Source organism: Pteropus medius, unplaced genomic scaffold (assembly GCF_902729225.1).
Source record: "Pteropus medius unplaced genomic scaffold, Ma_sr-lr_union100, whole genome shotgun sequence".
NCBI classification, from domain to species: domain Eukaryota; kingdom Metazoa; phylum Chordata; class Mammalia; order Chiroptera; family Pteropodidae; genus Pteropus; species Pteropus medius.
In genome coordinates this window covers 868,201-885,670 of record NW_024342645.1, presented here as the reverse complement: position 1 = coordinate 885,670, position 17,470 = coordinate 868,201, and the positions used below count along the sequence as shown (strand labels likewise).

The following is a 17,470-nucleotide window of genomic DNA, read 5'->3' as shown; positions in this document are numbered from 1 at the left end:
GAATACAATAACTGAAATGAAGAATACACTAGAAGGATTCAACAGTAGACAGGACAAAACAGAAGATCGAATCAGCAAATTGGAAGACAAGGTAGCTAAATACAACCAATCAGAAAAACAAAAAGAATAAGAATTTTTAAAAAGGAGGATAGCTTAAGAGACCTCTGGGATAACATGAAGCGTAAAAATATCTGAATCATAGGAGTACCTGAAGAGGAAGAGAAAGCAAGGGATTGAGACTCTATGTGAAGAAAAAAATGACAGAAAACTTCCCTAACCTGACAAAGGAATTAGTCATACAAGTTCAGGAAACACAAAGAGTCCCAAACAAGAGGAATTCAAACAGACCTATACCAAGACACCTCATGATTAAAACGTCAAAGGTCAAAGACAAAGAGAGAATCTTAAAAGCAGCAAGAGAAAGGAAGCTGGTTACTTACAAGGGTACCCCCATAAGAACGTCTGTTGATTTTTCACTGGAAATGTTGCAGGCCAAAAGGGAATGGCAAGAAATATTCAAAGTTATGAAAAATAAGAATCTACAACCATGGATACTGTATCCAGCAAGGCTTTTGATTAAAATGAAAGGTGAGATAAAGAGCTTCCCAGACAGGAAAAAGCTTAAGGAATTCATCACCAACAAGACAGCATTACGAGAAATGTTAAAGGGTCTTCTGTAAAAAGAGAAGGGGTAATAAAGAAAATAGAAATAACAAATATGAATAAGTAAATGGCAGTAACAATGTATCTATCAGTAATCACTTTAAATGTAAACAGATTAAATGCTCCAATCAAAAGACATAGAGTAACTGAATGGATAAGAAAACAAGACCCATGCATATGCTGTCTACAAGAGACCCACTTCAGATCAAACAACACAGACTAAAAGTAAAGGGATGGGAAAAGATATTTCACGCAAATGGAAATGAAAAAAAAAAAGCCAGACTAGCAATATTTATATCAGATAAAATAGACTTTAAAACAAAGGCTATAATAAGCGACAAAAAAGAGCATTACATAATAATAAAGGGATCGATAAATCAAGAGGACATAACCCTAGTAAACATATACGCACTCAACATAGGAGCACCTACATGCATAAAGTAATTATTGACTGACATAAAAGGAGAGAGCAATAGTTAATAGTCTCATAGTAGGAGACTTTAACACCTCATTGACAGCAATGGACAGATCTTCCAGGCAAAAAATCAACAGGGAAACAATGGGCCTAAAAGACACACTAGAACAGATGTATTTGATAGATATTTTCAGAGCATTCTACCCCAAAGCAGCAAAATACACATTCATCTTAAGTGCACATGGAACATTTTCAAGGATAGACCACATGTTAGGACACAAATCAAGTCTCAATAAATTTAAGAAGATTGAAATCATATCAACCATCTTCTTTGATCACAATAGTATGAAACTAGATATCGACTATAAGAAAAAAACTGGAAATACACAAATACATGGAGGCTAAATAACATGCTACTAAAAAATGAATGGGTTATTAGTGAGATCACAGAAGAAATCAAAAGATACCTGGAGACAAATGAAAATGAAAACACAACTCAAAATTTATGGGACATGGCAAAAGCAGTCCTAAGAGAGAAATTCACAGCAATGCAGGCCTACCTCAAGAACCAAGAAAAAGCTCATATAAACAATCTAATCTTACAATTAAAAGAACTAGGAAAAAAACAGCAAACAAAACCCAAATAGAAGGAAGGAAATAAAGATAAGAGTAGAAAAATACAAAAGATTAATGAAACCAAGAGCTGGTTCTTTGAAAGGAAAAGCAAAATTGAGACTCTTAGCCAGCCTCATCAAAGAAAAAAGAGAGAGGACTCAAATAAATAAAATCAGAAATGAAAGAGGAGAAATAATCAAGGACTCCACAGAAATACAACGGATCATTAGAAAATACTATAAGCAATTATACGCCAACAAATTGGACAATCTGGAAAAATGGACGCATTCCTAGATACAATCTCCCAAGACGGAGTCAAGAAGAAACAGAGAATCTGAACCAACCGATTACCACCAATGAAATAGAATCAGTAATCAAAACTCTCCCAAAAAAACAAAAGTCCTGGACCAGATGACTTCATAGGCGAACTTTACCAAATATTCGAAGAAGAATTATCTCCTATTCTTCTCAAATTATTCCAAAAAATTCAAGAAGAGGGAAGACTCCCTAACTCCTTTTATGAGGCCACCATTACCTTGATTCCAAAACCAAAGACATTACAAAAAAAAAAGCTATAGGCCAATATCTCTTATGAACATTGATGTAAAAATCCTCAACAAAATATTAGGAAACTTAATTCAGCAATACATTACAAATATCATATACCATGATCAAGTTGGATTTATTTCTGGGATTCAAGGTTCCTTCGATATCCACAAATCAATTAATGTGATACACCACATTAACAAATCAAAAGATAAGAACCATATGATATCAACAGATGCAGAAAAAAAGTGTTCAACAAAATCCAGCACCATTTATGATAAAAACTCTCAGCAAAGTGGGAATAGAGGGAACATATCACAACATAATAAAGGCTATTTATGTCGAACCTACAGCTAACATCATACTCAATGGGGAAAGGCTAAAAGCATTTTCATTAAGATCAGGAAAAAGACAGGATGCCCACTTTCACCATGCCTCTTCAACACTGTATTGGAAGTCTTCGCCACAGCAATAAGACAAGAAAGAGAAATAAAAGGCATCCGAATTGAGAAGGAAGAAGTAAAACTCTCGTTATTTGCTGAAGACACGATACTACGTATAGAGAACCCTAAATACTCCACCAAAAAACTGTTAGAACTGATTAATGAATTCAGTAAAGTAGCAGGTTACAAAATAAATATTCAGAAGTCAGTGCATTTTTATACACCAATGATGAACTTTCAGAAAGAGAAATTAAGAAAACAATCCCATTTACAATTGCGTCGAAAACTATAAAATACTTGGGAATCAAATTAACCAAGAAGGTAAAAGAGCTGTTTTCAGAAAGTTATGTCATTGAATAAAGAAACTGAAGAAGATACAAATAAATGGAAGCATATACCCTGTTCATGGGTAGGAATAATCAACATTGTTAAAATGGCATATTACCCAAAGCAATCTATAGAGTCAATACAATCTCTATTAAAATACCAATGGCATTTTTCATACAGCTAGAACAAATAATCCTAAAATTTATATGGAGCCATAAAAAAACCCCGAATAGTCACAGCAATCTTGAGAAAGAAGAACAAAGTTGGAAGTATCACACTACCTGATTTCAAACTATACTACAAGGCTACAATAATCAAAACAGCATGGTACTGGCATCAAAACAGATATAGTTATCAATGGAACAGAACAGAGAACCCTGAAATAAATCCATGGCTATACCTTCACTTAATATATGACAAAAGAGGTATGAATATAGAATGGAGTAAAGACAGTCTCTTCAATAAATGGTGTTGGGAAAACTGGACAGATACATATAAAAAAAGAAGCTGCACCATCTTCTTACACCGTATACAAGAATAGACTCAAAATGAATTAAAGACCTGAAACCATAAAATTTCTAGAAGAAAACATAGGCAGTAAACTCTTTGATATTACTAACAGGAATTTCTTTTCAGATATATCTCCCTAGACAAGAGAAACAAAAGAAAAAAAACAAACAAATGGTATTACATCAAACTAAAAAGTTTTTGTACAGCAAAGGAAACCATCAACAAAACAAAAAGACAACCAACTGTTTGGGAGAAGATATTCACTAATGATACATCTGATAAGGGGTTAATTTCCAAAATGCATAAGGAACGTACACAATTCAACAACAAAAAAACAAACAAACAATCCAATTAAAAAATGGGCAGAAGACCTGAACAGATACTTCTCCAAAGAGGAAATACAGATGGCTAATAGACATGTGAAAAGATGCTCAAGATCACTAACCATCAGAGAAATGCCAATTAAAACCACAATGAGATATCACCTCACACCTGTCAGAATGGCTATCATCAGTAAATCAAAAAACAGCAAGTGTTGGCGAGGATGCGGAGAAAAGGGAGCCCTCATACATTGTTGGTGGGATTGCAAATTGGTACAGCCGCTATGGAAAACAGTCTGGAGGTTTCTCAAAAACTTAAAAATGGATATACCTTTTGACCCAGCAATTCCACTTCTGGGTATTTATCCAAAGAAAACCAAAACAATAATTCGTAAAGATCTATGAACTCCAATATTCATGGCAGCACAATTTGCAATAGCCAAGATATGCCCATCAACAGATGATTGGATAAAGAAATTATCATTCATATATACAATGGAATATTACTCAGCCATTAAAAAAAATGAAATCCTACCATTGGCAACGACATGGATGGACCTAGAGGTTATTATGCTGAATAAAATAAGTCAGACAGAGAAAGATAAATACCATATGATTTCACTTATATGTGACATTTAAGGAACAAAAAGAACAAACTAATCAAAAATAGACTCACAAATATAGTGGACAATTTGGTGACAGAGGGGAGGGGATTGGGGGGCTGGGAGAATGGGGTGAAGGGTTAAAGAATACAAATTAGTATTGATAGTTAGGCATGGGAATGGGGAGCTTGGCAGAGAGAATGCAGTTAGCATTAATATGATGGCTAGGTGGGGGGGCAGGGGAAGGAGGGAGCAATTTGGGGGATTGTTTTATGAACTATATAGATGTCTAACCAATGTACTGTATACTTGAAACTAATTTAAATTTAAAAAAATAATGTTAAAAAAATGGATTAATGACCTGAATATAAGACCTGAAACAATAAATTGCAAAGAAGAAAACATAGGAACAAACCTCATGGACCTTGGACTTAAAGAGGATTTCATGACTGATCCAAAGTAAGGGAAGTAAAAGAAAAAAATAAATAAATAAATGGGACTACATCCAACTAAAAAGCTTCTGCACAGCAAAAGAAATCATCAACGAGCTAAAGAGACAACCATCCGAGTGGGAAAATATATTTGCAAGCAATGCCACCGATAAAAGCCTAATATCCAAAATATACAAAGAACTCATACAACTCAATAATAATAACAACAACAAAATCCAATTAAAAAATGGGCAGAGGGCCTGAACAGACGCTGCTCCCAAGAAGACATACAAATGGCCAACAAACATATGAGAAGATACTCAACATCACTAGCTATTAGGGAAATGCAAATCAAAACCACAATGAGATACCATCTCACAGCTGTTAGAATAGCTGTTATCAACAGGACAAATAATAACAAGTGTTGGAGAAGATGCAGAGAAAAAGGAACCCTCACACACTGCTGGTGGGACTACAAATTGGTACAGTCACTAAGAAAAACAGTATGGAGGTTCCTCAAAAAACTAAGAATTGATCTACCATATGATCCAGCAATCCCTCTACTGGGTATTTACTCCAAAGACTTGAAAACATATATCAGAAAGGATATCTGAAGATCAATGTTCATAGCAACATTATTCACAGGGGCCAGAACATGGAAGCAACCGAAGTGTCCTACAACAGATGAATGAATAAAGAAGCTGTGGTACATATATACAATGGAATATTACTCAGCTATAAGAAGAGATGAAATACTGCTATTTGTGACAATCTGGATATATCTTGAGATAATCATGCTAAGCAAAATAAGCCAGACATAAAAAGTTGAAAACCACATGATATCACTTCTATGTGGAATATAAATCTAAAAGCAACACACAAACATGACAAACAAGCAAGGAGTCATGGACATGGACAACAGACTAATAGTTAACAGAGGGGAGGGGAGGAGGCAGGTAGATGTGGTAAAAGGGGTCAAATATGTGGTGGCAGAAAGAAATCTAACTATGGGTGGTGAACACATGATGCAATGTATATATATGCCTTAATGTTGAATTGTACACCTGAAACTTACTAGATTTCGTTAACCAATGTCACCATAATAAAAAATAATAACATATAACAAATGAAAAGAAAAAGATATAGGATGGCTGAATGGATAAGAAAACAAGACTCTTCCTTACATATGCTGCCTACAAGAGAGTCCCTTCAGATCAAAAGATATACACATATTCAAAGGAAGGGACAGAAAAAGATATTTCATGAAAATGGAAAGAAAGAAATAAAAAGCGGGGTAGCAATACTTATACCAGACAATACAGACTTTGAAACAAAGGCTGTAACATGAGACAAGGGCCCAGTAATCCCATATCTGGGTATATATCCAAAGAAACCAAAAACACTGCTTCGAAGGACAAACGGATTCATGTTCATTGTAGTGTTATTTACAATAACTAAGATACGGACACAACCTAAGCGTCCAATGATGGATGCAATGGATAAAGATGAGGTGAATATTCCATATTCAATGGAATATGACTCAGTCATATAAAAGAATGAAATCTGAGACAACATGGATGGACCTAGAGGGTATTGTGCTCAGTGGAGTGACACGGAGAAAGACAAATGCCATATGATTGCAGTTACATGTGGAATCTAAAGAACAAAATAAAACAGAAACAAGCTTATAGATACAGAGAAAATGTTGATGTTTTCCAGAACATGTTGATGTTGGGGTGATAGCTGAAGGGGGGAAGGAATTAAGAGGTACAAATTGGTATTTACAAAAGTCATGGAGATATAAAGTATAACATAGGGAATATAGTCAATAATGTATAAAGTAATAACTATGTATGGTGTCGGATGGGTACTAGATTACTGGGGTGATCATTTCATAACTTACAGAAATGTCTAATCACTATGTTGTAAACCTGAAACTAATATAATATTGTATGTCAACTATAACTGAAAAATAAAATTATGTTAAAAAATCTATCAAAAAAGATAAATATTTTTACTCAATTTTTAAATTCATACCTTATACAAATTGTAAGGTACAAACAATAATAAAATAAAACAGCCACCTAGTAGCTACCGTTCAGCTAAGAAATGAAATACCACCGACTGAAATTTCCATGTGCCTCTCCCCTAATTATATCCTTCTGTTCTATCGGAATTTAAATTTTTACATAAATCTTTATCTAGTATTCTACTGCTAAAAATTTAACCTACAATTAGACATGCAAAGAATATCAATATGTATAAACCTAGAAACAATATGAATGTCCATTAAGAGACTAAATTACCAAGTAGCCAAGAGACAATGTAATACATGCTGTTTTTCTCTCTACTCAAGTTTTTACAGTGTACATTTATCACATTTAAATGAGTAAATTTAATATCATTCATATTTATCAATTATTGAAGAAAGCATTCATTTTCTTCTTTCCTCTAAAGTCTCACAGTATTTAAAGAGTGTGCATCTAACAACTGAAAACAGTGTATACTGTCTACCTTGTGTTAAATAGTGTTTTGCTTACATATATATTCTCTTCCCAAATAAAACTACTAGCTCCTTGCAGGCCTTTGTCTTAGGTTTCTTATTCTGTATAGTACTCAACACAGAGCTACTTACCTAGCACAATAAACATCTTGTAAAAGTAATATATATTAATTGAAAAAAAAATTTTAAATACTCCATAAAATTTAAGTCCTCTGGACTTGTATCCTCAGAAATAATAGTAATTTGCTGTGCAGTCATCCAACTTTTTCCCTATGCATGTTAAAAAGTTTTTTACAACCCAATTTTCTTAATAGAAATAGATGATACTATACATAGTATACAGTTTTTTAAATTTAATATACATTAGATAGCTTTCCACTTCGGTATATGTAAACTGAACTCATTCTGCAGAGCATTCCATTATATGGATTTTAATAGGCAGACTAATGATCCTCCTCACCCAAGATGTTCATGCCCCAAAACTCAGAATCTGTGAATGTGTTACCTTATATGGAAAAAGGAACTCTGCTAAAGATATAGATCTTAAGATAGGGAGATTATCCTGGATTGTCCAAGGGGGCCCAATCTAATCACATGAGTCCTTAAAAGCAAGGAATCTCAGGAAGATATAATTAAAGGAGGAAAGGAGTCCAGAAGCCAAAGAATGAAGTTAGCCCCTAGTAGCTGACAATACCATAAACTGACAACTGACTAGGAAACAAGATCTTAATTCTACAACTGGCAAGGAACTAAATTCTGCCAAACTAAAATGAGCCTAGAGCCTCCAGAAAGGGAGATGGAATGTGTGTTGGAATTCTGCCCTATAGAACCATAGGAGAATAAATATGTACTGTTTTAAGCTGCTAAAGTTGTAGTTATTTGTTATGGCAGCAATAGAATACTGACACGTGGGCATGTGGGTTGTTTCTAATTTTTTTTTTTTTATTACAAATAATACTGTAAGAGTAACTATATCTGTAGCTTTGTACACTGAGTATTTCTTTAGGATAAATTCCTAGAAATGGAATTGCTAATTCAAACTGTGAACATTACATATTTCAGTAGATGTCAAATTGTCCTCCAAAAAAACTAATTTGTACCATCAACAACGAATGTGAGTGCCTGTTTTTCCACAATGAGTATTACCATCTATAAAAATTCATGAAGAAAAAAGGGTATTTTAATTTCAAATAAATACATGTATGAAGAATCATTTATCTTATTCAGCTTCCCTAATATTCTAGGGGTTACCAGTAAATTTTCATGAATGAACAGATAGCAACCTATGTAAGAAGATAAAACTGCTATGTCAAATGAATCTCTACTTGAGTTTTTCTCAAGACTACTGTCAAATTCAGAAAACCAAAAATGTACCACTTAAATAATCCAGATTTCCTCAATTATCCATTAATGATATAGCACCGATAAACTGAACAATTCCTGCTTTGAAGTGTTCAGTTTCCATTCAAACCTTCAAAGTAATTACTATGTGCTCAATTTTGAGTAGCTAATTACAAATGAGATATAGCTCTTGCTTTCTAGAACTTTATAATGGGAAACAGGTTTCATAAATTATTACAAGGTGATAAGTCTATAGCAGATATATACACAGAAACCCAGAAACACCTGGCCAGGCCTAGATTTTATGTGTGTAAATATGTGTGAGTTGGGGGTGGGAAAAGCAGGGTATAGTCTGAAAAGGTTTGCTAGAAAATGAAAACAGCTGAATTACATAGAAACTACTAAGACAAAAGCATTGAGAATTTTTTAGTGGTTCAGCCTTGCTAGATCACAAAATATAAACTAGAAAGGATTATCAGTGCAAAGTGCCTGGAAAGGAGAATAGATTTAACCCATTAAGTAATGAGAAGTCATCAAAGAGGAATGAAGCAAACGAATGAGGTGGTCAGGTTTGTGTTGTAGATCAATTACTCTGGTAGCAGTAAGAACAAATGATGATGAGAGCCTGAAATAAGGCAGTGGCATTGAGGACACAGAGGAAGATATACACTGGATCTAATTATTTAAGAGATAAAATCCATTCTTTCAATGTTTATTGAGCACCTACTATGTGTGAGGCAGTCAAAAGGTGATAAAAAAGAAAGCTTCATTTGTACCAAGAAAATGCACCCCATGAATTTATAATATTCTAGAGAATCTGCAGAATATAGGAACCCTTTGTTTGTCCTATATTTTACTAAAATCTTCATGGCTGACTTACTTTTAAGATATAGAGAATAAATTCTTGTTCTACCTTACCATCTGATATAGCAGAGTTTGATCAGATCTTTCTTAGCCTTTATCTCGCCTATCTTTACAAGGGCCTTTATAGTTTGTTTAGTTTCTACAGGGTACTTCCTACCACCCTCTAATCATTTTTGTTACCATTTATTTGATAATTTACAGTGTCTCCTTTCTCCTCACCAAACTTAACTTTCTAATGCCAAGATTCCATTAGAAAAAAAGACAAGAACAACATATTCTACTCTCAGGAGTAAATTAGAGTCCAATTCTTTTATTCCCCTTCATTTTCTCCACCAAGCTATCAGAGTAAAGCCCAGTTTTACGATACAGACAGTAAGAGCATAGGCCCTGAAGCCAGTATTATCTGGCCACAGATTCTGGTTCAACTTACTGTGTTATCTTCAGCAAATTCCTTATCCTCTCTGTGCCTCAGTTTCTTCATCTGTTAAATGAGGATAATAATAGCACCTCTCATATGGTTATATGAGCTAAAATTTAAAAATTGCTTAGTATGGTATCTCTCACATAGTAAACGCTCAATAAATATGAACTATTATTACTCCTTGTGGTCTGGATGTCATTATGTACTCTATAGCTTTAGAACACAACTCAAAATGGATTTTGCCAGTATCTTAAATTGCAGTCTTACCTTCGCACCAGCTAATTCCTTCATCATGAAGAGAGACTCATCAGTTCGTTCATCATCATCATCATCATAATTTGGAGAAGGAGCTCCCTCTGCTCCTTGCCTCAATAGGCTGCCACTTCCTCTAGGATCAAATGGATCTACCACAATGGGCTCAGTACCTTTAATTTCACATCGGCAGAAAGGACAGCCCTGGCCCTCTGATTCCTGCAGAGGAAACAGGAGATGGTAACACAGGCACATCTGAAAGAACTTAAAATACTCATTTACTAGGAAATACATTTCCTGGAGATAGAAAAAAAAAAAAAAGTTTAAAACCTACTCCACAAACCAGGCCATCCCTTTTACCTGTAAAGGATATATTATCCCCAGTTGTTCAGAGTGCTTACACAGCTGAGAAAATGCATGATTTGGATCCATACCTGCCAGGATGTAAGACAGGATGTGCACATGAGGTGTCCACAAGGCTCAATCTTTACATCCTTATCATTTTCAGCACATATTTTACACAGTTGGAATGTGGAGCCCATCTCACAGTATAATTCATATTGTTCCTTTGATTTAAAAAAAATTAAGAGATTACTCATCCTATTTCAAATATTTGTTGCATGAATGAATGACTATAGCTATAAATGCTAAAAACAGAAAAATTAAAGATTTACTTTCTATACAAATTGTTCTTATATAAAAGTTTCACAACAGTAGTCAATATTCTCCCATTAAACAGAAATCATCTAGTCTTGGTCCTATTTTAAGCTACATGGTTTTAAGAGAAACTACACACATAAATTCACTAATCTAGTCAACGGTTTAAGATTTAAGTGTTCTAATCACTTAATACAATTCTACTGTCAATTCTATTAAGTATGTATAAAAGCTTGGCTCTAGTGATATAGTTATAATATAAAACGAAACTCACCTGGGTCACTTTGATGTGGTCTTGGGGAGTTGGTTCACATAAGCCTGTCAAGTCGGGATTCTGATTTCGTCCGTCAGGAAACAAATAGCTATAAAAAAATAACCAACCTTGGGATTTTATTGAAGCCAATAAATTTGCAAAAGTGATAAATCTTAGTAATGCTTCAAAAAAATAAATAACAGAACAGTTCCAAAAAGATATTCTCCAAATACCGATATTCTTTTCTCCAGGCACAATGCCACAGGCTCTATCTTTTAATCCAAGGATTGACAAACTTCTTCTGTAAAGAGACTGACAGTAGATAGTTTGCCAACCTTTATTTTCATCTATGGATGGGCATGAAGTACAAATTTTTAATTTAAACTGCATTTGCTTTGGACTAAAGACCTGAAATACCATTGTTTGCAAATTCAACACTGAGAGACACCAATTAAGAAAGAATGTAACAAGAAGCAAATTAAGCTACTAACATCACCTACCAGGAAACTTCTAGTATCAAACTGCTCTGACATTTGGAAAAGCACCCCTTTCAGTTCCAATGCTACTGTAGGTGATGCATAATGGAAAACAAATTTTCCTAAATCACCTTAAACATAAATAGTTTTCTGATACCTGGTCAACTGTTAGTACTTTTAGTGATTACAAAATGATAATTTGAATGCCAAAAGGAATAGCAATTCTGGAATAAGTAAGAACTTAGTCATAAATATTAGCATAGATTACAAAAGCCCAAAGCCTGAAGAAATGCTGCTGAACCAAAATGATGTTAGAATGAAGGCCACTGAGCCCACTGTCATAAAGAGCAAACATCTAATCACTCTAATGTTGGCTAAATAACTGGTAACATTTTCTTCTAACTGGTATAATTTTAAATCTAATATAGACTTGAAAATATGTTAACATTTGGAAAAGGAGAAAGATAGTTTACTCATGGTAAAAACTGAAGCAGTAGAGAAATTTCACCCAAGGAATCCCTTTTAAATAAAAACAGAAGTCCTACAGAACTTGAAGGTCAAAACAACAGAACCTCTTATTATGTTTCATATATCTCAACCTGTAGAAAGAACCTGAAATAAAGTCATTAATGATGAAGTTTTATAGTCCCTAAGTTCCTAGATTCTAGCAGATGGTGAACAGTAGGTACTCACAAGCCTTCCCTGAAGCCATCAATCAGTGCTTGGAAGAGAGGTTTATTGTGAGGGATTGTCTGGAGAATGTTCCCATCAGCAGTGACATACCCAATAGCCCACTGACCCAGACGAGTACAGCTCAGCCGGAAAATGTAACTGAGAACAGAGATAAACAGAATTTTGAATACATATGCTTATATTAGGGTAGAAGACAAGATGGACAAAAATCAAAAGGACCACCAATATGGCAATTCTTGAATGACTCCATACCAAAAACCAAAGACACATAAGCCCAACTCTTAAGTGGCTTGAAAGCGTTTATCAAATCATAGGATTTGAAAGAGTCAATTCCTTTGATAAACAGGCATCAATCCTACTGCAGAAACACTGCCACTGGAAAACTAATAAAAGATTATGTTTTCTCTATTCTAACAAAGGTCACAAAAGAAAAAAATTCAGGAGAATAAACCTCTGATTCATGGCACTGACCTGCCAGGTTTGTGAATGAATTTCTGGAGCCGAGCTTTTACTTCATCGTACGTCAGGAAAGCCATGTAACCAGGATGAGTTACAGCAAGACTATTCCAGTTCCTGAGCAAAGAGGACCAGGGCTAAGGAGACAAGAGATCGATCAGACCATCTGGCTCAAGACATACAATCAGCTTCAGAGTAACGAAAAACAAAAGGAAAATCACCTCAATTTTCAATTATGAACTCTCCATTTACTGTTAAATTTCTGATTATATTGAGACTTTGAGGGAAGACAAATAAGTTTGGGAGATAAGAACTCCGAAAAGCTAAAAAAAAAAAAGAACGTATCTTTATAAGGAAAAATTTAACTTTACAAATGAAATTCAAGAAATTTTAAAGCACTTCCAACTAACGGTAGTGAGGTTAAATAATAACAAACAAAAAAACAAAAATAGGGCAGAGACTGCACATGTAACTGAGAAGTTCCAAATAAAAGATTATGCAAGTTGACATATATACACATTATCTTTAGAAAAAGAAAACATGAATTCTTTTTGAAGCATCAATACATCTCAACAGTCAATAAGAGCAAAGTTGGAAACATACATAATTGTCTAATAACAGAGAACTGATTAAATACATCATATTATAGTCATGTACCATGTAACGACATTTTGGTAGATGACTGAACACATATACCATCGTGGTCTCTTAAGATTATAATGGCACATAAAAAAAGTCCTATCATCTAGTGACATCATAGCTGTCATAACGTCATAGTGCAACATATGTGTTTGTGGTGATGCTGGTATAAATAAACCTACTGCACTGCAAGTCATATAAAAGTTTAGCGTGTACAATTATATAAAGTACATAATACTTGATAATGATAATAAATAACTATGTTACTATACTATACTTTTTATCATTATTTTAGAGTGCGCTCTTTTTACTTAGAAAAAAAGTTTGATGTGAAACAGTATGCTGTGTTATGTCAGTAGTCTCCTACATCTTATGTTTACCATCTCTTGATTGCATCATTTTCTCCTGTGCTGTACGGTCTCATGTTAGTTTATAAATTTAATGTAGCCTAAGGGTACAGTGTTTATAAAGTCTACAACAGTGTACAGTAATGTCCTAGGCCTTCACATTCCCTCACCACTCACCCACTGACTCATCCAGAGCAACTTTCAGTCCTGCAGACTCCATTCATGGTAAATGCTCCATGCAGGTGTACCATTTTTTATCCTTTATACCATATTCTTCCTGTACCTTTTCTATGTTTAGATATACAAATACTTATCACTGTGTTACAATTTCCTACAAGTACCTACCTACATACTTTCTGGCTAATATTATTCAAAGATATATTAAATCTGTACAGTAATATGCTATACAGGTTTGTAGCCCAGGATCAACAGGCTATACCAATAAGCCTAGGTGTGCAGTAGGCTGTGCCAACAGGTTTGTGTAAACCCATTCTATGATATTCACATAAGGATGGAATTGCCTAATGATGCATTTCTCAGAATAAATTATTAAGTGGCATGTGACTGTATACCCATTTTCTAGACAGTCTATTATTAAAATGATGCAAAAAAAGAATATTTAATAATAAAGAGATTATAAATGTGAGGACAAGAAAGCAGACTGTATAGTTACTATTTTTAACAAAAAATACTATATATGTATGTATATCTATATAGATACGAAATAGAGTAGTTTTAATTTTCTTGCCTATAGTTTCTAGAATGAATAAAAATACTTTTATAATAAGCAATATCCTAAGTGTTATTTTTAAAAAAGCTTTCTCTTCAGAAAAATGGCAATAACTACTTTAGCCAACTTTTTATTATCTTACCTGAAAGAGTCGTGTAAAGATGTCAAATTCAAAAACTGAAATATAATCATTGCAGGTGAGATCAATAGTGGATTTCAGAGCCATGGCCTCCAGCCCAGAACTGATGGGATGTACTTCATGAAGAGCCTGTCGGAAGCTCTTCCAAGGGACTATTGTCCTGGGGTAGGAGGTGGATGAGAAGGCACAGAGTAAGGTAACAGATAATTCTGGGCATTGCTATAATCAAGGAAAAGAGAGCCACATTAAGCTCTCAATATCAATTTCAATTCTCCTAAAGAAGCTGAGCTATATTTTGGATTGAGAACATAAAGGGAGTAAATGACATATTTCTTAACTTTCTAATGAGTAAATTAATAATAGAGAAGTCTTTTTCTACTATTCTGTGGCAGAGTGTCACAAATTAATCTCCTTTCTCATCTTTCTTCAGGCCTTTTTTTCTATTAGATAAGCACACAGAGAATATTCTTTGGTATAATAAATGTAATCTGTGGCCCGGCCTTTACTAACTGAAAGCTTGTGTTTAATCTAACTTTTTTAAACCATGTAAAACATTCTGAGTTCTTTGAGGAATCTGCACTATCAAGGACTAGACAGGAAGAAATAGGCTTAAGGTAAAGGAAGAACAGAGTTCTGATAGAGATGAGGAAGAAATTATTTAATATGAGTGATTAAACCCCAGATAAGGCTAGGAAGAGATACAATGGGATTTCTCTTTCCTAAGATCTTTAAAACAAATAAAGCCTTTGAAAAGCTCATGTATTCACCTGCCTGAAAATAAGAGAACAAGTGGTATTCTAAACTCTTTTCTAATATAGTTATTAAAGGAACAATGTTAAACTTATCTCCATCCTCTTCAACTAGGTTTTTTAAAATTGCTAATTATTCTATATTTTATATGTAAACATTTTTCTAAATAAAGCAAGCATTTAAAGGGAGATGTTAGGGTCTGTATATTCAACTCAAAAATTTTACTGCTTTCTACCTTTCCAGTCCTTTGATCCAAAATTTCAGATATATAAGCACATTTAAATTAATACTTAACACACAGATCTATATAACTTAAAACTCTGTACTTTATAATACAATATAACAGTGGAAAGACAAGCCATGGCCAAGGAGAAGGTATCTGTAATTTAACAAAGAATTAATACCTTAGAACAGGAAAAAGACAAACAACTTAATGGGAAAATGGAGAAGTGTGGAAGAGGAATAGGCAAGTCAGGATAAGAATCCTGATTATCAGTCACAAATTAGAAAAGATGTTCAACCTCCCATGTCATCAGGAATATAAAGCAAAATATACCAACTCAAATTACTAGTGTTAATCAAACTGAAGAGCTACTGGAATTGGTATACACTACTTATGAGAATATAAACTGGGACAACCACTTTGGAAAACAATTAGGCAACAGTTGGCAAAGCAGAATATATGAAACCCCCTGACTCATCAATGCTACTCCTAGCTATGTAACTATAGAGAAACTCTTGCATATGAAGACAAATACAATTTTGTTCACTATAGGACTGTTTGCAGTAGCAAAATAATTTGAAATGTGAATGTCAATTAACAACATAATGAACGGGGAGAGGAAGAGAAGCATATTCAAGCATGGGTTTCAACTGAATCTGCTGAATTTCTTTAAAGGGGTGGGGGCAGAAAATGTTAGCATTTACCAATGCTGGAAAGTAGGTATACACAAAATTATTCTTTTCCTCTATGTTTTCCCATTTTAAATATTTTGCTAAATAAAAAACTAAACAAAAGTCCACAATACAAGCTTTAGATCTTCATAGGGTTCAAATTCATTATTTTGAGACTTACTTTTCCCCAAAAGCTTTCCTCCAAAATTCTGCAGCATCTGCTTTAGTAATCCGAAATGTGTCTCCTTGAAAGAGTCCACTTGGAAAGATTCCCTTTAGTTCTGCTAGCATGTGGCTGAAGATCAGGGACAGTTTGGTTAGGTTTCTCCTACAAATGATCAGAAGCATAATAATTAAATACATAAAATTATTTTTATCTTAAATGCACTGAATTCACCACGTGTATAATACATAAATATTAAAATACATTTATAAAAACCCTCTTCAAATATATTTTCTGGCCAATATTATTCAAAGATATAGTAAACCAGGGAAGAAGAAAGGAAAGAATGTGTGCTACTGACGATATTAAATACAGGTGAACCTTGAACAACATGGGTTTGGACTGCGTGGGTCCATTTACATGAGAATTTTTTTTTCCAATATATATAGTACAGTAAATGTATTTTCTCTTCCTTATAATTTTAACATTTTCTTTTCTCTAGCTTACTTTATTGTAAGAATACAGAATATAATACATATATAAAATATGTGTTAATTGCTTATGTTATCAATAAGGCTACTGCAGGTTATTAGTAGTTCAGGTTTTGGGGAGTCAAAGTTACACATGGATTTTCAACTGCATGGGTCAGGGGTAGGCACCCTTAATGCCTGTGTTGTTCAAGGGTCAACTGTACTTTATATTATCATTGTTCAAAGAAGGGCTTCAGAAACTGTTTTTGCCCTAACATCATATGAAAGATGCAAATATAATAGCAGAAAGACCATTCCAGTCAACTAGGTCCACTCCTATTCCCTCCATTCAAATAGATGTTGTATAGTAAGTAAGAAAAAAAATTAACAATAATATATTTTAAGGCTTTGAATCTTAATCAGGCCTAATGACTCTTAGCATAAATTAACATGAATAAATTTACTATTTTAGGATGACAGTAAGAGAATTCAACAAATAAGTATAAGAACTTGTACACTGCTATAACTATTCAACTCACAAGAGAAAAGA

The 17,470-nt window shown here is 33.9% G+C and overlaps 1 protein-coding gene across 5 annotated transcripts in view; it reads right to left on the bottom strand.

Annotated features, from left to right (window-relative positions):
• The window catches only part of CBL (Cbl proto-oncogene), a 94,673-nt gene that overhangs the window by 32,440 nt on the left and 44,763 nt on the right, over positions 1–17,470 (bottom strand). For 4 of the 5 annotated variants that reach the window (XM_039866619.1, XM_039866622.1, XM_039866621.1 and 1 more), the window contains 8 exons: positions 16,469–16,615; positions 14,647–14,803; positions 12,804–12,925; positions 12,333–12,470; positions 11,185–11,272; positions 10,688–10,819; positions 10,269–10,472; positions 10,011–10,061 (listed from right to left, as the gene is read on the bottom strand). In XM_039866619.1, the coding sequence (XP_039722553.1) occupies positions 10,011–10,061; positions 10,269–10,472; positions 10,688–10,819; positions 11,185–11,272; positions 12,333–12,470; positions 12,804–12,925; positions 14,647–14,803; positions 16,469–16,615 (1,039 nt within the window). The remainder of the gene's footprint in view (positions 1–10,010; positions 10,062–10,268; positions 10,473–10,687; positions 10,820–11,184; positions 11,273–12,332; positions 12,471–12,803; positions 12,926–14,646; positions 14,804–16,468; positions 16,616–17,470) is intronic. The other variant, XM_039866623.1, reaches the window with a different exon arrangement.